General features: G+C 32.4%; 2 protein-coding genes across 2 annotated transcripts; one reads left to right on the top strand and one right to left on the bottom strand.

The window, feature by feature from the left end:
* Positions 1-17,564: 17,564 nt before the first annotated feature.
* LOC112509067 (extensin-like) lies at positions 17,565-18,155 on the top strand. Its single transcript, XM_025113940.1, has one exon. The coding sequence runs from the start codon at positions 17,565-17,567 to the stop codon at positions 18,153-18,155; it is 591 nt and encodes a 196-aa protein (XP_024969708.1).
* A 1,199-nt stretch (positions 18,156-19,354) lies between these two features.
* Positions 19,355-21,182, bottom strand: LOC112510206 (F-box protein At1g47056-like). The gene has a single exon (XM_025115538.1). The coding sequence runs from the start codon at positions 21,146-21,148 to the stop codon at positions 19,553-19,555; it is 1,596 nt and encodes a 531-aa protein (XP_024971306.1). The 5' UTR covers positions 21,149-21,182; the 3' UTR covers positions 19,355-19,552.
* Positions 21,183-25,967: the final 4,785 nt, after the last annotated feature.

Genomic DNA, 25,967 nt, shown 5'->3' on the forward strand with positions numbered 1-25,967 from the left:
ACTAATGAAATCATATTATTCAGTTTTCAAAATGTTTCATTCAGTTTTCAAAATATTTCATTCATTATTGTTGATTAATAATAATTTTTAGGAAAGGGGATTTAATTCTGGGAAAGGAGATTTCAATGTTGTCAAACATTTAAAACTTGTTCCCGTTTTGCCCCTTATTGGAGAAAATAATAATATTTTTATTTAATTTTTTTTACTTTATTAAAATAACTTGTTTTAATCACGATATTTGATCATGAAAATGGATGGATGTGATTGGTTTGTAGGATTTGTACGAAATGGATGGTATGCAAAGTAAACCTCATATATATATATATATATATATATATAGAGAGAGAGAGAGAGAGAGAGAGAACAATAATCAAATGAGAACCACAAGAAAGTTGAGAACCTTGAGAATCAATCTGAACCATCTAATTACTGTAATTTAACAATCTTAGTTAATGTTCCATCTATAATTAAGGAAGGATATGATGGTAATTTTTTCTTTTCTTGATTATTTTCTATTTCCCCTTTTATAGATATCAAAATTTATAATAAATTATTATTTTATGTAATTCAATCTTATACGACAGAATTCATATGTAAGAATAAAATATTTTAATTTTCATTAATTGATAATAATCTTTTATAGTGTATTTTTAATTTAATTTTAATTCGTTTACTTTGTCACATATACATTATTTATCGTTAACGTATAGAAAAACTTATATTTTTATAAAATATGTTTGACCATTTTAAATAATAGAAACATCACATGGGAAAACAAGATATAGTAAATATAAAAAAAAATGTAATTAAAACATCACCTATAAACACCAAAGTTTTATTTCACGCAATTAAATATACAATAATCAAACTGAAGCAAAAATTATTGTTGTTTGACAATGTAACGACAAAACAAAGTTGATGTGAAATGTGATGTGAAAGTGAAAATAAAACAATAAAATGTTCTTTCATTTTGTGTAACAATATATTGTCACTAATGTTAAACAATAAATTGTTATTTCATAAGGTGAAACAATGTAGTGTTGTTTCACAATTTGAAAAGAAAACAAAACAAAACAAAACAAAAGTTGATATGAAATGGGATGTGAAACACTACAGTGTTGTTTCATATTGTGAAACGACAAAATGTTTCACAATCACATGGTGAAACAATGTAGTGTTGTTTCACAATTTGAAAAGAAAACAAAACAAAACAAAACAAAAGTTGATATGAAATGGGATGTGAAACACTACAGTGTTGTTTCATATTGTGAAACGACAAAATGTTTCACAATCACATGGTGAAACAATGTAGTGTTGTTTCATCATGTGAAAAGAAACAAAAAATGACGTAAAATGTGATGTGAAATACTAAATATTGTTTCACAAGGTGAACATGAGTTAAATCATTTTTATTGTTTCATGTAAAAATTGCAATTACTAAAAAAATGTAAAAAAATAATGATATTCGTGTCAAATTAAATAAGATAAAACCTTCGTTTCGTTTTCTTTAACAATTTTTTTGATTAAAAGGTTTATTGTAATTAATATATTATTAATTTAAAATTTTGTTGTAATTAATATAATTTTGATAGCCGTCATTGTTGACTATAAAATGGATGTCAAATGCCTAGAATGCCCTTTTCAACCTGTCATTTACCTAATAGTTAGTTTCAAATTTCAAAAATATTACAAAATATCATCGCCTTTCATAATTGTAGATTAAATTTAATTAATGACTAAGATTGGTCTTCACGGTCCTCAACCTTTTTCGGTGCTCACATGATTTAACCTATATCTATGTATATACATATATATATATATATATAGAGAGAGAGAGAGAGAGAGAGAGAGAGAAAGGAAGAATCATGCGATAAGTTAAACATTTTGTGGGAAGACAAGAAGTTCCAATATCATATATGATTATACTCCTTTAGGTGTGTTTAATCATATATGACGTTAATGTAAAATATGTTTAATCATATATGATTAAGCTTGTATATCATATGTGTAATCATATATGATATTGAAACTTCTCACAAAATATTTAACTTCTCATTCGAACCTGCCTCTATATAACCTCAAACAGGCTCAGGTAGACTCTCTACAACTTCTAACTTGACTTTATCTACCTATTTCCTCTTTTTGAGATTGCATGTCCTAATACAATCTTTTCTTAACCATGAAGTTACATTTCTCCCAATTTAGACCCAACTTAGTCTCTTCACATCTCTTAAGACCTTGTTCTAAAAAACATTCCTCATAGGAAGATCCATAGACAAAAAAAAAAAAATCATCTATGAATATCTCCATAGAAGTCTCCAACATATCAGAGAAAATGGACACTATGCATCATTGGAATGTGGTAGGGGCATTGCATGGTCCAAAAGACATTCTCCTAAAAGCAAAAGTACAAAAAGGGCAAGTGAAAGTGGTTTTCTCTTGATTCTCATATGCTATAACAATCTGATTATAACCTGAATAACCATCTAAAAAGCAATAATATTTCTTTACCAGCTAATTTATCCAACATTTGATCTATGAAAGGCAAGGGTAAATGGTTTTAATGGGTTGCTTTGTTAAGCTTCCTATAATCCATGCATATTTTCCATCTTAACGCTGTTCTAGTTGGAATTAGTTCATTCTTTTCATTTTCAACTACTGTAACACCTCCTTTCTTAAGAACACACTGGACAAGACTTACCCAAGTGCTACTAGCTATAGGATAAATAATTCCATCATCTAAACATTTCAAAATTTATTTCTAAACAACTTCTTTCATCACAGAAATCAATCTCCATTGGGGTTCAACAAAGGTAAAGTCTTTTTCTTCCAAAATGATTTTGTGTTGACAAATAGATGGACTTGTACCCTATAAATCAAAGATGGTCCAACCTATAACTTTAGTATGGTTTTGAAGCATTTTAACTAGTTGATCTTCTTGTTTTTTCTCTAATAAGGTTAAAATGATCATAGGTAATTTGTTATCATCTCCCAAAAATGCATACTTAAGATATAGGCAAGTAGTTGCTTCAATTCTAAATCTTGTGAATATTCTACGGATGGTAATGGGTTTTGTCTGGGTTCATCTTCTAATAGCTCATATGCTGCAACATCTCATCACTATTCTCAAAATCATTATCTTCCTCAATAAAGGTTTAGTGTTTTCTCCTAGGATTTCTTCTAATACCTCCTCATGGCACCATGACTCTATAGTGACTAATAGATAATAATTCTCTCATGCTATTTCATTGAGTTAAAAACATTAAAAATGACATTTTGATCTTGCACTCTCATGGTCAACTCACCTTTTTAGACATCAATGATTGTTTTACCAATGGTTAATAAGGGTCTTCCTAAAAGGATAGGAATATCTTTATGTACCTCAAAGTCAAGGATTATAAAATCAACTGGGAATATGAACTTGTCTACTTGTACCAAAGCATCCCCTATCTTGTCGTTAGGAAATGCTATGGATTTATCAACTAACTCTAAAATAGCGGTGATTGGCCTAGCATCTTCTATCCCTAAGGTATTGAATACAGATAAGGGCATAAGATTGCTGCTAGTACATAAATAACATAGATCCTTTCCTACATGTTTCCTACCTATTTAACAACTACACGTTTCCCACCTATTGAGCTTAGGGGAAATTTTATTTGACAAGAGAGCACTACATCCTTTAGTAAGGGCCATAATCTCATACTCGGTCAATTTCTATTTCTTACTCAAAATTTCTTTAAAAACCTCGACATTACTAGACATATTCTCAATTGCCTCCACCAATGGAATATTGATGTGTAATTTTTTGAATATATGCAAAGAAAATTTTGAAATATCTTCCCTTTTTTTCAACCTCCATGGGTAAGGAATGTACGGTGGAACGGGGTTAATCACTGGCCTTTTTGGATCTGGGACTATTTGGATTGTAGGTGTGATATCTACTACGATGGATGGTGTTATAGTAACATGTTCTGTGGATGATGGACTTTTGGCAACACTATATGAACTTGACTTTATGGTTTTTAGTTCTTTTTTACTAGGGAAACGTAATGGGAAATCAGATTTTTTGGTATGAATACAAATCCTTGGTTTTTTGCAGGTGTAGAAACAACTAGAAGGGTTGTTGTAGTAACATGTGGTATTGCTGTAGCAATTAGTCCAGTTTCTACAGTGGCTTTTGGTAGACTATCTACTAAATCTTTTCCACTTCTTAAGGTCATGAACCTTCACATGTTCCTTGGTCAGATTTCTAGGGATCTCAGTATCACTAGGCAAGGTTCCAACTGGTATGTTTTTCAACTGTAGTGCCATTTGACAATTTGTGTCCCAATGTTAGAATTTTGATGATTAATTGCTGAGTTGGTTTAATTTATGAACGTTTTCAATGTGGCTTCCAATGAAATGGATAAATCAACCTACTTGTTATGTTTTTGAAAAATTGATTGATTTTGAAAATGAGTATGTTGACCTTGTGAGGTACTCTGTTGAAGATTTTGTCTTTACTTTTTCACAATAAGTGGGTTTAAATATGGACTATTCCAAGAAAAGTTGGGATGATTTTCCAACTAGAGTTGTAAGTGTTTGAAAACTGAACATGCTTGTTGTGCACATAATTAACAGATTCAAAGTTTAGGTTGCATTCGTCAAAAATATGACTTTCACCACAATACATATATTGGACAAACAAAGATTCAGAAACAATTGTTGTAGCAATAGTGTTAGCAGTAGGGACATACAAGTTTTTCAACAAGCTAGTCATTGTCGTGAGCTATGCTGTGAAAATAGTATAAAGATCTCTTTCATGAATGTTTTTGTCTTTCTGCTTTAGGATCTTCCTGTTAAGTACATTTTGTGTCTGCATCAGAACAATTTATAAGTGTATTTTTCGTCGTGCTTAGTCTTTTCATATAGTTTTTATTTTAATTTTTAGTTAATTTTCGCATAATCATTGTTAGGAATATAACTTTAAGTATTTTTGTGGTTTTGATGGATATTTTTACGTGGATGAAGATGGATTTTGGAGACTTTGATTAATCATTTATGTGGTGGAATAATTCAATTGAGACCAAGTTGGATTAAATTTGGAAGGAAATAATTCATGAAGGAAACTTTTGAAATAAATGAAACCAAAAGATCATCATTGAAGAGATGCAAATTTTGAAGGAGTTATTTTGGAAATTACATTAATTTATTAGTTCTTAGTAGGGCTGTAAACAACCAATAACACGGATTGAGGTTTGTTCATGTTTGTTCGTTTAACTTAATCCAACAAACGAATGAGCATGAATGGTAAACGAATGAAAATCTGTGTGTTCGTGTTCGTTTGGAAATCAGGTGTGTTCATGTTTGTTTATGTTCGTTCGTTAACATGCTAAACGAACATAGAAGGTTTCATCTGGAGGCTAGGATTTTGGAGGAAAAGTGAAAAGGTAAAAATTTCAAATAAGACAAAATGATGATAAAATTTAAATTCAAATAAACTCTAAAAAGTTAAAACTTAAATAAATATTATTTAATTCAACTAATAAATAAAAGATTATATATTAAATTTAATACATAAATGAACATAAACACGAACACAAAACGAACGTAAATGAACGAATGTTCACGAAGATAAATGAGCGAACGAGACTCTTGTTCATGTTCGTTCGTTTAACTAAATGAACAAAAAAATTGTTCATGCTCGTTCATTTATTAAATAAACGAACATTCCACCGTAAGGTTCACTGAATGTTCGGTTTATTTAGAGCCCTAATTCTTAGAGTTTTTTCTTCTCATCTCCCTTTCTCTCCTTCACGGAAGCTATGCCGTTTTCTTTTAGATTTTTTAGTTTGTCTCAATTCTTTTAGTTTAGATTTAGATTTTATGTTTGTATTTCTCTTATTTTTTGAACTTATGGAAATTTGATGAAGACGGTGGATCAATGATGAACTCAAAGTCTTATGAATTCTCACTCGTCGTATTATATTTTTCTTCTTATCTTTTAATTTGATATTTGAGTTTATGTTAGTTTAGTTTAACATTCATACTCAACGTTTAATTTCATTTTATTTTAGTTGTTATTTATTTCTCCGTGTTTAATTTCTTGTAATATTCTTAAATTTATTTTATTGCTTTATTAGATTAAAACGATTCTTAGAGAGTGAGGGGTTGTTTGGCAGTTGCTGAATGGTTTAGTGCAGAATGGTTAAGTGGTCAGAATGGTTAAGAGGGCCAGAATGGTTACGTGCTGAATGAAATAATGTTGTTTGGTAATTGTTGTCTGAATAACAGTAAATTACCATTTTAACCCTCATTCTCATTCCATTAAGTTCCCTTTACTTGAGGACATTTTGCTTACTTCTTTAATAAAAAATTTGTAGTACAAGTTTGGATGTCTTTTATACAAGTGACTAAAGAATTTAACTTGGATCAACCCACTACCATCTTGAAACCCAGGCAAATTCAACTTGGATCAAGGTTTTGGTTTTCAATGGCAACAACTTTTGTTTTCCATTTCTTTTTGGATTCTCGATTTGTACTCGATTCGGAAGTGGATTGAGGAAATGGGGAAGAAGACAGAAAGCAGTAAAATCAAAATCAAACCCAAATTGATTCAGGTTCAGGCCAACCCAGTAAAATAAAAAAAATAAAAAATAAAGAACAAAATCAGAAAACCCTAAATCAATGGAAAAAACGAAGCAACAACAAGAGAAGAGTAGAAGCACTATATGTTCAGCTACTATAAAAACAAAATCAACAAAGCACCCACCAATGTGAAGAATAGAAGCAACAACCAAACTAAGAAGAACGAGTTGGCGCTAAAATCAAAATCAAACCCAGATCGGTTTCGTCCCATTCTCGTTGATTTTGATACATGGTTTACCAGACCTGATGAAAGAAGGAAATGACATTGCTCGGTGTTGGTCGTCACTAGTGACTGGATCTAGATGAAAGTGGCAGCACTTGATGAAAGTGGCAGCACTTGGGCAAGGAGACGGAGACGATGACGATGGAGACGGAGGCTACCGGAGACGGGGACGGAGATGGTGGAGGCTACCGGAGACGGGGACGTGCGTGAAGAGAGGGGTTGGGAAGAAGGGGTGGGAAGGGTAAACTAGGAAAAATAGAAGTCTGAATGGTTTAGTGAACCATTGGATGCAAAATGGTTAAGAGGGTTATGTAACCATTAAGAGGCTTGATTTTTTTTGCCAAACACTCCTTACCTCTTAGCGATTAAGAGGTTGGCTCTTAATGTCACCATTAAGAGCCAAACAAACAGCCCCTGATATTCCTTGGATCGATCTTTACAACTTTCTAAGATTTAGTTTTGTTGTTTTATTTTGATTTATGTTTTTTTTTCGTAGTCTGGTTTTAGTTTACATTCAATTAATTGGGTAATTGTCACTTTGGATGGATGTTATGGTATTGATCAATTGTTTCTATAATAAATCTAGAGTTTTAACTTATTGATTTTTTACTTAACGACATTTAATGTTTGGTTAATTGGTTCTTATGAAATGTTTACTTAATTCGGTAAGTTTTGATACAAACGAAAGTTTGATTATAAGTTGAGAGTAAATTAATCAATGACTATGTCCTAACATGAAAATAATTAGGGACATAGATTGGGGAAAATAATTGTTTTAATCTTAATGTTTCTTTCCAACGTATGCATACTGGTTTAGAAAAGCTTTTCCACCTTGAAAGAGGGTTGAAGCAATTTTGTATGACAAATCCTTATCATCAGTGAAAATCCAAAATAGACATTGCCCAATGTTCTTTAGTTTATATGTTTCCTTACTTGTTTTCCTTAATTTCATACGTTTGCATAATTTAGTTATAAAAATCAAAATCAATCAACTGATATCTCGTAGCTAGGCCATAATCTAAAATTAGTCCATCGCCTCCCTGTGATCGACCTGTATGTTACACATCTGTACGCTTGCGGTTATAAATTTAAAACACATCACTGCCCAATTACCATTGTTGTGGGATTTTTTTTCTAAAATATTCAAACCATCATTATAGGTACTGGCAGTAAAGGCTTCACCTACAGTAGCATCTAACATTTATTTAGCAATGGTATCTAGACTATTGTAAAATTTTCCAACTGTATGCAGTATGGAATGCATGGTGAGAACATTTCCTTAACAATTCCTTGTGCCTTTCTCAAGCAACATGAACTACTTCACCGTCCAGTTATTTAACAAGACAAATTTCAATTATGAACTTAGCATTCATTGTTGGGGGAGATATTTTTTTAAAAAACTTTTCATCCATTTCTTTCTTTATGGATATTGAATCTAGTTGTAAAGAGTTGTAGCAAGCCTTTGATCTATCCTTTAATGAAAAATGAAATAACTTCAACCTTAAGAATTCATCAATAACTCCACTAAGGTGGAAAGAGTTGGTAATTTCCATAAAGGACTTAAGATGTAAACGAGGGTCCTCTGATGGTAATTCATAATATTGACCATTTGTTCGCAACAGAAGAAACATGATAGGCTTAAGCTCAAAATGGTCAGCCTCAATTTCAAGCCTACATGTTGTTGTATGTAACTGGTTAAACATATGAACAACATAGTCCATCATGCCTCGATTTCTAGAGTTAGCAAGCCTAATGACTTCCTTCTCATGGATGGGTCTTGGATCAGATCTGATTGGTTGAGCCATGTCAGGAGAGGATGGAACATGTAACAATATTCTTTACACTCTCCTTTACGGTTCTTTTAATATCTAGATCCAGTTCAAAAACTGTCCCATGAGGTAACCTTCCACTAAAAAATTTCATTTGATGGTAGAAAAGTCAAATTTTAAAATGACTTAAAGAAAACTCTTTTTGGCAAAATTCCCGACAACGACTCCAAAAACTTGGTGTGCATTTCTATACCCCCAAAAGGTTATAGTGTTAGTTATTTTATTTTGTTTGTAACAAAGCAAAAGTGCTTAAAGTGTAAATACCGTTAAGGTATAAATAGTTTTCCTATTTTCTAGAATAGGTTGATGTTTTTCATTCTAATCATTAGACAATTATTGTAAGCGTCGTCTATGGCACGAACAGTCTCTGTATTCAACATTTTGATTAATAGACAGTCGACAGATTTGATTCATTGTGTGTTATTGTCTAATTGCATTGTTCTTATATCGATATGGGAAAACAACAATTGGTATCAGAGCAGAAGATCGACTTTGAAAGAAGACTCAGCCTCATTTATTGGAAAATCACGACCGTGAGTTCAAGTTTGCATTTTTATTGGCTTTTATTCAATTATGGGTAATATCTCGAGAATTAAATTTGCAAAGCTTTTATTTTCGAGCCTATATATCCTTAATTGAAAGGATTTGGGTCATTTTTGTGAATAATTTTGAAATCTGTTAAAAACATTCAGATCTTCCAAGTTACCGCATTGCTCATATTTATCGTCATCGCATAGCTTTGAGGAGTACTTGTTCTTTGAAAAGTTTACAGTTGACGTTCAACGATCACTGAACAGACTCAGAGATGATCGCTGAAATTAAACAAAAATAAAACAAGCATATTTCACTAAGTATGGAAGGTCATCATCAAATCACTAAGAGAGTTTGAACCAACAAATTTACATTGTGGTATAGGCACACAAGATTAATACATTTATATTAATTAAGATTCCCCAAATTCGATCAACTTTAAAAATGAGTAAAAAGAAGAATAAAACCATTTGAAGCTTCAACTAATGCTGTTACTTGAAGAAATTGCTAAAACAAAAACTTACATCAATTACCATCTAACAATGGAGTTAATCAAAAAGTAACATATATTACTAGTGAAAATCTTGACTTTGAACTATTCTAAAATCAATAAGCCAAGTGCGTACATGAATTGGGGAAAAAGGAACTGAGTGCGTACTTGATTGAGGTTGGTCAGCAGGGTTTATAGCGGAGATCAAATCGGGAGAGAGCTTTAATAGTTGTAGAAACATGGCTCAATTTAATCTTAATCTTAATCTATTTTATGGTTAATCTTGTCCCAACCCAACTCCAGCAGAACCATTTGGCCTGGAAGCAAAACAAATTATACCAAAATAAGTTTTTTTTTTTCTATTTTTAATAAAAAAAAATATTAAACTACTCAATAATCCTTGGATAATTAATTAGCAAGGGATTTCCAAACGGGTTATGTTTGTTAAGGAAATGAGGAAATTTAAATTTACTCGGTAATTATCAAGGGATTACCGACTGATCATTTTACCAATCATGATATTTAGAGTTACTCAATTAGATCTCTAACCTCATGTTTTGTTGTTTTGTGAAGAAAAGAATGATATTTAAATATACACGTGGTAATCCCTGAGTATTTACCTAGAGGTTGCCTACGGAATTTTTAATTTCTTCTTTTTCTTTTTGGATTTTGCCAGAACCATTGGTATTTTATGGGTGATAAGTTGTTAATCACAAACTAAAAAATTTTTGAGTGATTTTTCCTGAGTAGAAGTCATTTGTTTTGTAGTGATGGCTTATTTTGTGTTTCGCGACAATCGATGAAACGAATCTCCCCTATCATCGAAAGGTGTTATTTTCGTATATAGAGTTTATCTATGTTTTTGGTGTCGTTTTGGGTATATGGAGTGTTATCCATAATATTATGGTTTTGGTATATTTAACTTTATCCATGTTTTAGTATTTTGGATAATATAGTTTTATCCATTTTTCAGTGTTTGAATATTAAACTTTACTAACATTTTTTTGGTGAGTATTAGATTTTGGTTTCATATTTAAAATGGGTGCTTTGATCACTAAGTTTTTATCATGAAAATGATGGGTTTTATGAAAGATGTTGTTTTTTATACTAAATACTTTTTTATTTGAAAATTGTGATTTAACTAACATTCTTTCATTTTTACCGTTTTATATTAAAGATGAAAATTGTTTAAACTCACTAGTTGTTACGCCTAACACTTTTTCTTGTTGGCATGTGGATCAGGTCCTTGTTGGAGAATGGTACTAGTGTCACTGCGATGTGCTAGTTAGAGGCACGAGAATGATTTAGCTATTTGGGGACATCTTTCATGTTTTGTAGCAAACGACTAACATTATATTTTAGTAATACATGTCGCTGACCTAGCCCTAGTGTAAGGTTTGATTTATCAATTGTTGATATCAAATCTTAATCATTATAGGTAATTAAGTGTTGACCTTTAGAAATGAATTTATTCTTTATTTGATGCGTTATAAGAGTTATAATTTAGTAGTTCTTTTTCAGTTTTTAGGGTGTTACATACCAGTGCAGCGAAGAAGATTGAATGTGAGGTTAGGGTTAGACTTACATAGAAGAAGATAGTGGGGGCTTCTCAGATATGGAGGCTGGCGACAATCGAAAATGAGAAGGGTGGTTGCGGAATAGAAGGGTTCTATTGGTTTACGATTGTAGGTTACATAAGGTGCAAATGAGAAGATGACCAACAACGCTTTGGGAAGGGAACATTGGAGGTTCTCGGTTTGGCCAACAAAATCGAGAGAAAGGGTGAGACAAGCACAACAAGAGGGAGTAAGGGTGACGATTAACAAAGAGTGGAGGTCGGGAGACAATAAGACTATGGTTTAGTCTTGTATATATAATATTTTCTTTTTAATTTTTTTTTATAGAAAACTACGAAAATGGTAAAGTAACCACTATACTCCTAACTTATTGAATTTTTTATGGTGTAAGCGGGAGAAATCAAAACTAGACATTTTTCTAGACCACGGGGTTTTTTGCAATAATAAAATTGTAGGGACCTAATGCTTGAAAATTGGTAAAGCACAAGGACCAAAAATGCATACATATTGGTTTTGATTTTGGTTTCTAAACTGTGTCATCTTTCTATATTACAAGTTTTCCCCTGATGTATATAATCGACCGGTTCTCGTCCCTCTTGCTAACGGTTATTAACTTTTTTTTGTTAAATCTTGTTAAACATGGGGTATTTTTAGTCATTTTATTTATTACCTTAATTTTCTATTTAGAAATTGTAAAATATTATTTTGTCCATTCTAAAATAAATGTTTCCAGTAAAAATGACAGTTTAGAAAAATGTAACTAATAATATGCATAGTCATCTGATCAAATTTGAATTTACCAAACTGGATATCCAATTGTAACTGGATTATATTGGATCCAAATTTTCATCATCTAAATTGGATCGTTTGGTTCTTGGTTGACAGTACAAAATCCAACAAAACTGAACCTATCTAATCTGAATACCATCCAACTATTATCCGATTAATATATGAGAAGCCCCAAAAAAAATTAGAATGGGAGAAGCAATCTCAACCACTAGGTTAAAATTTCGATTTCCAAGTCTATTTTCACTAATTAAGAGAACTATGAAAAATTCAAATATTATTAGTTTCTCTTCTATTTTTTTTTGTAACATTTTTTGGATATTGATAATCATCTTTATCTAATTTTTCATCATAAAATAATTGACGGTTCTACAATCTACAAAATTAAATCTCAATTGCATAAATTGATGTTTTTCAGTGGTTCATATGTGAACATGTGATCTTAACCATAATGTATATGTGAATCAATTTCAAATTTATAATCGAGATTCTGAATGAGTTTAAAATTCATATGTAAAAACAAGAATTTTAATATAGATTTACATGTGAATCTTAATTATAACTTATAGTGAGTCAATTTACAATTTACAATCGAGATTATGAATCAGTTTAGGATTCATATATGAATCTTGAAAAATATATATATATCATCATGAATTTCAAAATAAAGACAAATAAATGCTTGTTTTTTTTAATAATTTATTTAAACAAAATATTGATTATATTTTAGATAATTTGATTTTAAAAAAATAGGTAATCTAGTTTTATTTAAAAAATGAAGTGTGGTAATTTTATGAAAAGGGATTAGATTAGTGATTTAATGGGTTGGATTAGTGACTTAATTACGTAAAAAGTTTTAAAATGTCCCCCTCAACTTTCGTAGGTTCTTTAATTTAGTCACAACTTTTCTTATATTTATATACTTTTCTTTTATGATCTTGGTCATTGAAAAATCTTATCTAATGATTGAGATCTCTTCTCACATTTTTAAATCTTATAACTTCCCATTTGAACTTTCTCATATATATGTATATACATATTATAATTAATAATAATATTTTACTTTTAGAGTTTACGTTATGTAGTGTTTATTAAGAAACTGCAAAAATATATGAATAATTAATCGAAATGGTGGATTAATTAGTTGAAATTGAATCAAGATATTAGATGGATCTAATATGATCTAATAGATAACCAGTAGTAATATTCATTAGATGGAACCAATCTAATCCAATCATACATTAGATTGGATTAAATTAGTTGTCTAATGTTAATTGCGTCAGATCGGATTGCAAAGTTTAACTTTTGATAAGATTGAATTGGATCGCATCGACTTGTATCCGTTGGATTTCAATTGATGCACATTCTTTGTGTAATTATTGTAACGCCCTCAGTTTTATCATGAGAGATGTTACGTAATCTAAAACAGATTCTCCAAAAGCACTTCAAAAATAATGGCTAAATTAAAACTTTAAACCGTTTACAGCAAAAGACTTTAAAAGAATAAATATATAACTTAATGTTAGCCCGTCCCATACCGAGTTGCTTTACAAATTTATCTGTCATAGATGATTGCACCTAAATATTGAACTTAAATGGATCAGACAAGTCTTTATGTATGCCCTTCTTTTTCTTTGTCCAACCTGAAACCTTCTGTCATTGAGATGCATAATATAGTCAGCTTATAAAGCTCAGTGAGTTCATGGTTTGCGTGAGTAAAGATCATTTCACATCATACATATCAACTTGTAAACTTTGTACCAAATAGTATGCATTTTCTGAAAAACATGCAACACTGAAAGAAAAGAGATCTCATAAATTGTCTGTCGGGTATGAGTCATTTAGTCAYTGRCATTCYMTGAGTTGTCCGACCTGCACCTGTCTAGACACTCATTACGGGGTTGTGCCACTTGTCATGTGACTTCTTGGTCAAATGTTCATCCGCGAAAACTGATCATAAAACTTTCAAATGAAATAACATGCTAGAGTTATTTGAAAACAAAATAAACACATAACATGCAACTAATCATAAAATAACATACATGTAAAATATATCGTGTATGTAAACTGAAACATCATGCATATGTACACATTATCATATAAATCATATAATGCTCGAAAATAGATTTATACATAGGTATGCATCCCATTGTAAGTCTCATGAAGACTCACCTTATTGCGTATAGATTGACTACCGATCGCTCCTGACCAAATGCCAACACATTTCATACCATAACATCTCATTAACGTCTTAATTTCTCAAAAAATCAACAAAAGTCAATTATTGTCATTCTGATCCAACCTAAAGTCAAACCTCGTATCTGAGCATCTTAATATGCCTCAAACAACTCTATTTGGCCGATCATTAAAATCCATATGGATCAAACGTGCCAAAAGTCAACCATTGGTCAACTCAGTCAATCCCGACTAACTATAGTCAAGCCCCAAGTCTAAAACTCGATGGCGTCCCAAAAAAACATTTTAATATCTTATAATCTCATCTCTCTAAATTAAAACGTCACAATAATTACTTTACTCAAATTACGACGCTTAAATCATCAAAACAATTTAATGATTTCTATTAGCATCCTCCTTAGAAAATAAATAATTAACTAATATTAATATTCAAAAATAAATTAACTAAATTTTAATTAAATACTAATTCAGTTTAATATATTAACTAATTTAGAAATTAAATTAATTAGTTAATATAAATTAATTAACTAAATCTGAAATTTATTAATTTGGATCAATTCACAAAATTATATAACTTAAGTACTCAAATTAAGCCCAAAAAATATAGGCTTCTTTTGTTAAAACAATAAGGGCCTAAAATATAGTTCACTAAATATATTTGACCCAACATTAGTAAAATAAAAGAGAAAGTAAAAAAAAACGTGGCCCAACAGACCAATAATCAGCCACCAAACAACAACAAATGTGGTCACGTCGGCAGTCGGAAAAACAGGCCATTTGGCCTCGTTTTTTTTCGTTTTCGATTTTTTTTTTGCAAAATCTCTAGAAAATGATTTTCCTCAACCATAGGAACAAAAATCAACGAAAACCATCAAGTATTGAGTCTCATACGCCCGTTTAAAGTTATGGTCTTAAAACCACTCGAAAATCAGTAAAAAAACTCAAAATCGAACACTCAAAACTAAAATCTGAGACATAAGGCTACTAAGGTTTCATAGAGGACCTAAAAACGAAGCCAACCATATAAAGAACTCGAAATTTGGTTGAGAATTTTACCTCTAATCGTCAATAAACGGAGCTTTTCGAACTCGAATTTCAACCTCCGATTTCTCTTTCAAAACTCAATGAAACTTCGGTTTTCTTGAAGCCAAAGTGTAGAGAAAAGTGTTGGCTACATATATATGTTCTTTTTTTTGTCTTAATAGTTGACGATTCGAACTGATATATAGCTTCAAAGGAGAGGTCGTTTTCGCGTTTCTGAATTTGCAGATCTGATGTATATTTACAAAACAGGTCATTCTGGTTTGGACCTGTTAACCTCTGACCCAGCCCTGAACTATTATAAAATAGCATTCGCCCCCTGGTTCTATTACTTTTGACATCTTTATACATTTCACCCCTAATATGACATTTTTCTTCATTTTTAATCCAATTTTCAAATATATTTATATTTTTTTTCCAATGAAATAAAACTCATTTTATTTTATTTTCCTTGTTCTTTTTGCTTTCTAATTTATTTATTTACCTCATTTTGGGGTGTCACAATTATTGACTTTTTAATTAAATAATTTTTTTACGATAAATAATAGAGAGAGAGAAAAAATCTCTGGGTGGAATGGTAAAGTACAACTTTTAAAAGTGAACATTAATTTTGAAACACTACAATATAAATGTAGATATTTATTTTGGGACATCGAAACAAATATTATATAATATATCATAATATATAATGTAAGAGAAAAAGAAAGTAAATACCTAGTCAATTACGCATATGTCAGTTAGGGGTGCACAAAACCCTAAACAACCCAACCAATCTAATATGAAGTAACCCGATGCCTAATCGAGTTATAAAATTTCAAACTGTAGGTGTTGGATTAGACGTATTTGAACCTAACACAACCTTATGAACTCATTCCCTCCTACTTTTATGTCTTTTCTAATGTTCTTGTTATTAATTGTTTTAAGAGTAAAAATCACATAAATGGTGCTTCTTGGTATTTCTTGAATGCCTTTAGGTATACATGTAAACGGGTTTCAAATTCTTTGACTTTTTGTGTTAGTTTATAAATGTCTAACTTCTGACATTTAGTTTAATGGTAACGTATCTGGTGTCCATTGGACGGACATAAAGAGTTGTACATATTTTAGAAAAATCCTTTCTCTTGGGTTGTGATAAGTACCCGGCTCATTCGGTCCGTTAGAAATACGGGCTTGGACAACTATTATCGAGAAAATGGATGGACCCGGGTTTATTCGTTAGAATTAACGGACGGACATGGGCAATGTGAAAATAAATATGGATAGGCTTGCCCAACCCGTTTATATTTTAGAGTTAATATTTTTTACCATTAATTGAAATTATACTAGTATATTTTAAAATTAAATTATTAAAGTTATAGAATGAGACTCTTTGGTTATTCTTGAGAACCCAATAAGGCTAAAGGGTTGTTTGTTTATGGAAATGGAAGTCTGAATTTTGTTTTTCATTTCTTTCTCCACTTGTTGAAATCCATGTGTTACTTTAGTTGCTTAAAATTTTAATTACAACAGTGTTTTTTTCTTTACTTTTTGGTTTTACATTTGTTAATTGATTGTTATTGATCAAGCTTATAGATTTATAAGAGTTACACTTTTTAAACCCATTAACCCGTGGATAGCCCATTAAATTCTTAAATTCCACTAGTCCAGCCGTGTTCAATTTTAACATCAGTTACGAATTTGTAATAAACAAATGCTAAGAGACCAATTTGATGGTTTCAATTAGAATTGATATATTCAAGGAATAAAACCCAAAATTACACCTAATTTTATATCAATTTTCGTTTCTTTTATTGCAAAATATCAACAATATGATACTTTCACGTTCACCATTTGCATAGACGAGTTGACTTTTCTTGGTGCGTGTATGTATGTGACTGTTGATTGGTACATATATTCGAATCTCCTCTCCTCTCCTCTGACATTTATTTAACTCGCGTAAAATCATAAAAAAAACAAAATCTAAAAATATTGTATTTTAAAATTATTCATCTAATGTCCATTGTAAATGTCATAAAAAAAACCTTTGCCAAGTCAAGGGACAATTTGGTAATTTACACCCATTCTTATCTTGAAGATCCCCATCACACATGCCCAAAATGTCAAACCTAAGACCCAGTCAAACAAAGCACACCACCCCTTCCAACTTGATTCATTGTTTATATATTCATCACTTCCTAATTATTTGACATTTACTCTGCTTCGTATAAAGTCAACTGCCATCACAGTTGATCAAAAACACCATTTCTATCAACTCAACTCCGATCATGGTTGGTGCTCCCATCTCCACCATGGATCCATCCACCAGATACGCACCCACTGCAACCGCATACGCAACTCCAAGTGCTGCAGTTTCCACCGTTCAGCCGTACCATTCTCCTTCAGCACCACCACCTTACTCCGCCATGCCACAACAAGCAGCCGCCCCTTACCCTCCAGCTCCCTACCCCGGTGCACCCTACTCAACCGCCCCATCCTACACTAATGCATCATCCATCTATCCTACACCTCCTCTTGGTTTATCTCCATTCCCATCATACCCTCCTAATTCAAATCCTATGGCATCACTTGTACCATCTTACCCTCCAAATTCTGCTCCTACTGGATCAAACCCTTTTCCGGCACAGTCTTCATTCCCAACTTACCCTCCTAATTCATCTCCTTATCCAAATTACCCTCCTGCCACTGCAACATATCCGCCATCTGCCGCCACATATCCACCACAGACAACATACCCACCATCAGCATACCCAGCACCACAAGGTTATCCTCCACAACAAACTGCAGCAGCACCAGCAGGGATCTACCCACCACCACCATCAATTGGAGTGTATCCACCACCACCAACACCATACTAAAATCTCCTTTCTGGTACCTGTATCATTGAACTGAATAAGCTGCTAGACTTGATCCAATTTACCTCTTTTTTATTTTATGATATGTTATTTTCAATTTGATTTAAAGCATGTATGCATTTTTGTTTCCCTATGAAATCTCAACACTCATTCAAAAGGGAAGAGAGATTGTGACAACCATAACAGCTTCAATTTCCATGGCAGTTGGGAGGTGGGCCTCATGTGATTTGTAGAGTTCCCCAACTCCCCAACCTACCATCATGTGAATCAACCAAGAAATGAACTTTAACAAGTTAGAGTTGTTTCTAGCATTATCTGCAATAAATATGTAGTGATTCAAGTAGTTGGGACTCAGTTAAGCTAATAATCTAGAGTTCAGATCTTGCCTAGCAGATTACTAGAAATGCAAAACATTCATGTAGATTCATAGATTAGGAACAAAAGCTTTTGTAAACCATGACCTTCCTATCACACACAAGTAACTTTACCATGTTAGATTTGAGAAATAATAAACAATTGATGATGAACTTTGATATCAACCTAAAAAAAGAAATCTTTCTCCCTACCATCATCTCAGGTTTTTCACCACTCCTTTATCGTTCTCAAATCTAACAAAGCATAACCAATGGTGTCCAATATGAGGCAATACAAGAAGCATGCAATAGGGTCACTAAGGGGTTGTTTACCAAACTCTTACCGGGTAAATGCTTACCCGATATCACTTACCTTACCGGGTGAGCATGGCAAGAACCGAGTAACTCGGTAAGTGATGGAGATGACTCTTACCGGGTAAAAAAGGCTTACCAACAATCATTTTGATGACCAAGAATATTACCCAATAAAGTAAATGAGGGTGGTGACTCTTGTTGGTAAGATCCTCGTTAGAGAATGACTTGTTGAGTTCAGTTGACATGAATGATGATAATATCAATTCCAAAAGTGCTAACCAGGTCAATTAGGGAGCACCATGAACAAAGTATAAGCAAAGAAAAATCATCCAACATAGCACACGTTCTACCATGCTACCATCATACCAGTGCCAATTAGGATCATCATGAGATTAGTAATAACAAACTCTTAATTAGGTAACCAACATTTTAGCTTGCAGATTAATTACGACAAGCATTTTAGCTTCCAAACTAATTACATTTAGTATGCATAATGCACATAGTCATCATGTGGTGTCTGGATCCAACATTTCATATAAAGAGAACATTTGTTTGCATGATGAGAAGAGAAGAAAGAACAAATTTCATATAAATTGCCATCAATGCAGACCGACTTTAGAACATGAAAGAAGCATACATTAAAAAAAAGTTAAACAGGACTGTATAGTGACCCAGCAATTTTTCCTACTCTTTTCACCTCATTAACATCATCAACTGTAAACCATTCCTTGCTCATCGATTCCGGGTGAAACTTGAACACTTCCTGAAGGTGCAAGACACTAAATTTCTACCAGCAATAAGGCCTAATCTAGCCTTAAATGATGTTGATCTACTAGTACTGCTAGAAGCAACATTGCTATCACCTCCAACTTGACTACCTACAGAAGGGTTCTCAACCACACCATCACTAGCTGCATCCTGACTCTCGACCTCTGTAGTGTCCAAATTGACAGCCAATGACCCCCTACTAGCCCTCAACCAACCAGCACCATCACCAGTCACTCCACGACATTTCTTCACCTTAACCTTTACCAAATTTGGACACCCACCTGCGAGTGCTTCCATTCCATGATCAGATACAGGGCAACTCTTGATGCACAGCTTCTTCAAAGCTGTGCATTTCTCAGCAATGCAGGAAATTTCAGCATCTCCAACAGTTTCGCTTCCACATAGTGCTAATCGCTCTAACTTCTGGCAATTTGTAGCCAGTAGCTCTAGACTGACACGAGTAGAATTAACACCAATAAGCACCAGCTCCTGAAGGTTAGGGCAGTATTTGGACACACCAATCAACCCTTCATCATTTATCCTATTCGTTTTCCACCCGTCAATGTGAAGCTTCCTCAAAAGCTTACAGTTCTCAGCAACAGAAATTAACCCTGAATTGGAACAATCGGGAGTTTTCAAGATGTGCAGTATTTCCAGATTTTGACAACGAGAAAGGGCTGCCAAGCCGGCATCACTCACCTGTAGCCTTTCCAGATGAACCTCTGTCAATCCCTCTACATGATCAGTAACAAGCTCCAATAGTCTATCCCAGTCCCCAGAACACCTAAATAACTTTACTGTTGTTAGATTCTTCGAGCCCATTATTAGCGGTCCAAAACACTGTGCATTGTAAAGATCCTTCAAGCAGATGAACTTAAGAGATAATGCAGCTAAACCAGGTCCGATAGGCTCCGCTGCCGCTCCAGTACTGATGCCACGTAAGCGCTTCACCGATAATTCTTCTAGAGACGAGCAATTGTCGACCAGAGCGTTCATTCCTTTAGCACCAAAAGTGCAAGATCCACACGAAAGCCTCTTCAAACCCTTGCAGTTCTTTGCAAAACTAGCCATGCCTAAATCCGTCAATTGTCGGCAAGATCGGAGCTTAAGGCGCGTAAGATTTTGGCAACGCAGAGAAATTAAAATGAGTCCATCGTCGCCGATACTCACGGATCTACGATCACATTTGAGGGAGAGTTTCGTTACGGAGTCAAATCGAGAGAAGAGAGACGGAACGACGGAAAGTAGTTCCGATTGGGCGTTGAGGGAGAGACGGTGACGACTCTGGCCCTCGATCTCAAGCCACCGCCGGCAAACGAGTGAACATTGTTTTCGGTCGCCGGATCCAAGGAACTGAAAAATGCAAGCAAGACATGCGTCTGGAAGAATCAATATATCTCCGGAACCCCATTCTTGTTCATCATCATCAACCTTTGTTTCCGTTAAAAGCACACGAAGTTCCTTGGGATCTTTGGCCTCCATGGATCTGCAACTGTGATTGACGACGTTGTCTCGGCGGAGATTAGCAACTCCGGCGGTAAATGAATGTGACTGGCCCATCCACGGCGGAGACGGCGTCTACGTGAGAACAATTGTCTCCGTCGGCACTATCGTATAGTTATGGTTTCCATCAAACAGCAATGGCATATGATATGGACTTCAAATTGTGATTTAAACACGGACTTAAAAAAAACTATATTACCACCTCGGATTAAGCCCAGGTTAAGTATGATGAGGGTCAGGTTTGATGGTTGCGATTTCATCACTAGTGGATGAGCAGGATAAAACTAGTGAAGACGCACGCATTGGAACGAGACCTGGGGTTGTGAGTTGTGACTGGGATTCCGACTGGTTAAACGGTCATGCAATGTGACCGAACATTATGTCATTGCCATCTTATTTTTTAATTTGAAATTTCATTTGAATCTCATTCTATCTTGGAGAAGGCTAACGACATCCTCTAGTTATTAATGGCATCAACTCTCTATACAATCATTTATCTTTTCTTTTTCTTTTTTTTTCTTATTTAAATATATAGAGAGAGAGATGGATTACGTTGCAAACCGCTCGATTCATAGAAACCATACAAACCACTTTCGACCAATAGAAAAATTCTGCTTTTTTTCTTTAATTTTAATAAGAAAATGTGTAATAGTCATTTCATTGTATATTGATTAATATTGGAAAATAATAAATAATGTTAATTTTGGAAACATAATAATGGAAACGTTTCATATAGAAGGAGGTAAATTATTTTTTTTAATATAATTTTTTTACCATTAATATGTTTTATTATTTTTTACCATTATATTTTATAAAAATATGAATTTTAAAAGTAGTAGAATATGAAATATGTGTTCCGTTTCATTGAAAAATATATGTACTTTGAGTAATGAAACTAATTTTATGTTCAATAATGACCAGCAAACAATTTCACAATATTTCAGAACGTTTTATGCATCATAAAACGTTCATTAAATAAAAAAAATATTCAGTTTTCAAAATGTCTCATTAAATTTGTAAAAATGTTTCATTCTTTCATCGTTCAACACTACATGACAAATCGGTATTTCTTTAATGGCAGTCACGTGAGTTCGTTCTATAAACGGTGAAACAGTTTCGTTCATTGATTTAATGATACAAAATATTTGATTTAGTCTGCAAAGTGTTTCATTATTTTTAGTTGATTATAGTATGTTTTATATTTCATAATTTATTAGGATATACCTAACTTATTGTAGGTGACAAGAAGGCACGTGAGTTCATTAGATGAAACAGTGAAATAGTTTCATTCGTGAAATTTAATGGTACAAAAAATTTGCTTTAATATTCAAAAGGTTTTGTTATGTTTAGTTGATTATAGTATGTTTTATGTTTCAAAATTTATTAAAATATACTTAATTTCATTGGTCCTTACTTGGATCTATTTTTATGGTGGATGTTATTTTGTTTATAATATTTAGATATAAAATGAAGATAATTTTTAGCAAACATATAATTTTTTAGATTATTCTAACATTTTTTGTTAGAATCTTTGTAATGAAACAATTTGTTCTCTAAACGGTGAAACAGTTTCATTCATTCTAATATATAATTTTTCAGTTTTTATAAACGGTGAAACAGTTTCATTCATCCATTTAATGAAACAATTCGTTCCCTAAACGGTGAAACAATTTTATTCATTTATTTAATGAAACAAAATCATTGCTTTCGTATCCAAAAGATTTCATTATTTTTTGTTGATTAAACTATGTTTTATGTTTCATAATTTATTAGGATATACCTAGTTTCATTGGTCCTTACTAGGATCTATTTTTAAGGTGGATGCTATTTTGTTTATAATATTTAGACATAAAATGAAGATAATTTTTATTAAACATATAATTTTTCATATTATTCTAACATTTTTTGTTAGAATCTTTGTAATTATAAAATAATATACAGAAAACAATGACTTTGTTTCATTAAGTAAACTATTGTGGATTTGACAAATTTATTTCATTAAAAAAACTATTGTGGATTTTGTTTCATTAAGGAATCTTTGAATAAAAGAAACTATCGATGAATATGTCTGTAATCATATTGTAGATTTGATAAATTTGCCTTTTTTTAATTAAAAATTATTATTTTTTATTTTCTAATATAAACTCATTTAATCTTGACCATTAATCAAGAAAATGAATAAATAAGATTGGTTTGTAAAGTTTTCACAAATGAAGGTGATTTGCAATGACAATTTCTAAAACGACCCCCTTCATCACTTTCGACCCCCTCCCTCACAATCTTTCATTTTTATATAATTTATTTAATAATTTACACTTTACACCCTTGAATTTATTTAATTAGTTTACTTTATACCTTTTAGTTTTCTATTTTTCATTTTATACTTCGATCTTATTAACACATATAATTATATATTAACTAAAATATGTTAAAACATAGGTTTTAATTTTAACAAGTTGCATCATTATAATCGTCTCATCAATACCTTCGAAACAAGTCCAATATTGAATATTTTTGGATTTAACTATATATAGGTCACTATAACGTATTGGTTACTTGATTTTTTTAAAGAAAAGAAAATCACTCGTAAGTGTTTTAACATAAATAAATATATTTGATATTTTTTATTCCAACAAATTCCAACTTTAATTAGTCACCTAAATTAACATAATCTTGATTACAAGTATTCTTGATACATATCAAATCTACGTTGGTATGAGACAATCCATGTACTTGCATCTGGAAGCCGATGACGTGGCCAATGATGTACGAGTGTGGGCATTGGGTATTCTCCGTTTAATACCACATTTATGTAATAGTTACTATTAACATGCACTATTGCAATTGACACGTGTTGGGATAATAGCGGCGGTTGTGTCCTGAATGGTAAGTATGTCACATTGCCTGCCCTATGACTGAGAACATGCAGTATGACATTAAACATTGAAGCAGCTAGAATTCCTATTTCAGGCATAGCGATCCAATACATTTCCGGTGCAAAGACGTTTTCCGTGAAAAAGTTCAACGCTTCGTAAATTCTTCCACACTCGTTGGCAATAACATAAGAGTAATAATGTTGATGTTCGGTTAGTTCAATCATTAACTCACGCCGAATATTTCCCCATGCGTTTTCATGACCACCCAAACAAGTAAGTATGGCTCGAAATCCACAATTTCCATCACCCACTACATCTTGTATCTGTGTGATGTATGGATGGAATAAACTTGGGATTTGATCAAGAAATGGGTTTGGGGGTGTGGGTTGTCGTTGGAAGTATGAGCTATGCCTTGCTGATTCTTGATAACCAAAATCTTCAGAGTTGATAAAGGTTGACGCGTTGGAACAACTATATCTACGAGAGTCGTCAATATTTTTTTTTATTTAGAGCTTGATTATTTACAGAAGGACGTCCACGTGTGGTTCTATGAACTGAAGGTTCATGAAACAACGTTTTTTTATGGCATAATTATATCCTTTAACTTTTTCAGCAAGCTCTTATGACCAGAAACTGGTTGTTTATTGAAATTTTCTTTAAACATTTGTACTTCATCATCACATTGAATATCCTCATCTTGTGCGGAGACACATGGCGAGAAATCAAGTTTTTTCCAAAATACATCAATCGCATCAAGTGGAAAGGGTACCCCTTGACATGTATATAGTGCTAGTTCATGCGCACATGGCAACCCACGACTTGTACGCATTTTACAACCACAATTTTCAGAAAATACGCTAGTTTCGAAAGACCGCGCATATTCACTGGAAATCATATCAAGTGCATTAAATGAAACAAGACCCCACAAATTTTGAAAATGTGGATTGTTATATCTATGTCTCCTAATAGTTTTACAAGATTCAAAACTTGATTTGATCGATGTATCTTGTGAATCAATTACCTGATCAATATGAGATAAAAAAAATTAGTTTTGCTTTTGTAGTCTCCAAATAACTTTTTAATTTGGCATGTTGGCTTTCAACTCTATTTGTTATGTGATTTCCAAAATTTAAATATTGATCAACCCACACAGATACGAACATTTTTTTATGTGGCGTCAACCATACACTATCCAGGTAATTCAAAACACCTGAAAAATATATCAAAAAATATACCAGTATATTTAGTAATAATGGTTAAACTAACTTATATCAAGAATACCTGGATAATTGAGCAACATTTCTTGAAGTTTGACCAAATTATACATGTACAAATCTTGATTTGGAGAACAAACTAATTGCGACCATGCTTGAAAAAAAGAATTCCACGATTGAGACTTGTGTATCGATGGTCTACAATGTTTGATAATATTTTGCTCTATGTGCCATATACAAAGCAATCTTTTAGCATGTAACGCCCCAACCCATACATTGCATGTAACACATATTTCATACCACAGGAATACATATTCATTTAACATTCGGGTCCCTTAGTACAAGAATCTATCATGACCAAATACAAGGTCCAAAAATTCAAAATACAATCTTGTACTAATCATCAAAACTATGCATCTAACGCAATTCTTTAATCAAAATGCTTGTAAGAAAAAGATTACATCTTTTCTTTTCCCTTACCTTCAACATGTCCTGCAATACATATTTAAAATCACAAAAACGAGGGTTAGATTGAAGAGTCTAGTGAGATACCCAATTCATGTCATTGCAGGGTGAAGGATCACCAAAATCTTTATAAAACAACTATTCACATATATAACAAATATATGAATATGCAAGAAGGTAATATCAAATCCTTTTCCACTTTCAAGCTAACCACGTAGCTATACAAATTCCATACCTTTGAACCAATTGGGTTCCATTTAATACCATTTTAAACATTTTCTTTATCAATTGAGGTTTAAACAAAGATTCAGGCCAAACCTG

This window comes from Cynara cardunculus (genome assembly GCF_001531365.2).
Source record: "Cynara cardunculus var. scolymus isolate 2C chromosome LG 3, CcrdV1, whole genome shotgun sequence".
NCBI classification, from domain to species: domain Eukaryota; kingdom Viridiplantae; phylum Streptophyta; class Magnoliopsida; order Asterales; family Asteraceae; genus Cynara; species Cynara cardunculus.

What these genes read in the sequence shown, in the direction of transcription:
- LOC112509067 (XM_025113940.1), top strand. Translation starts at nt 17,565, where the DNA reads ATGGTTGGTGCTCCCATCTCCACCATGGATCCATCCACCAGATACGCA.
- LOC112510206 (XM_025115538.1), bottom strand. Translation starts at nt 21,148, where the DNA reads ATGGGCCAGTCACATTCATTTACCGCCGGAGTTGCTAATCTCCGCCGA.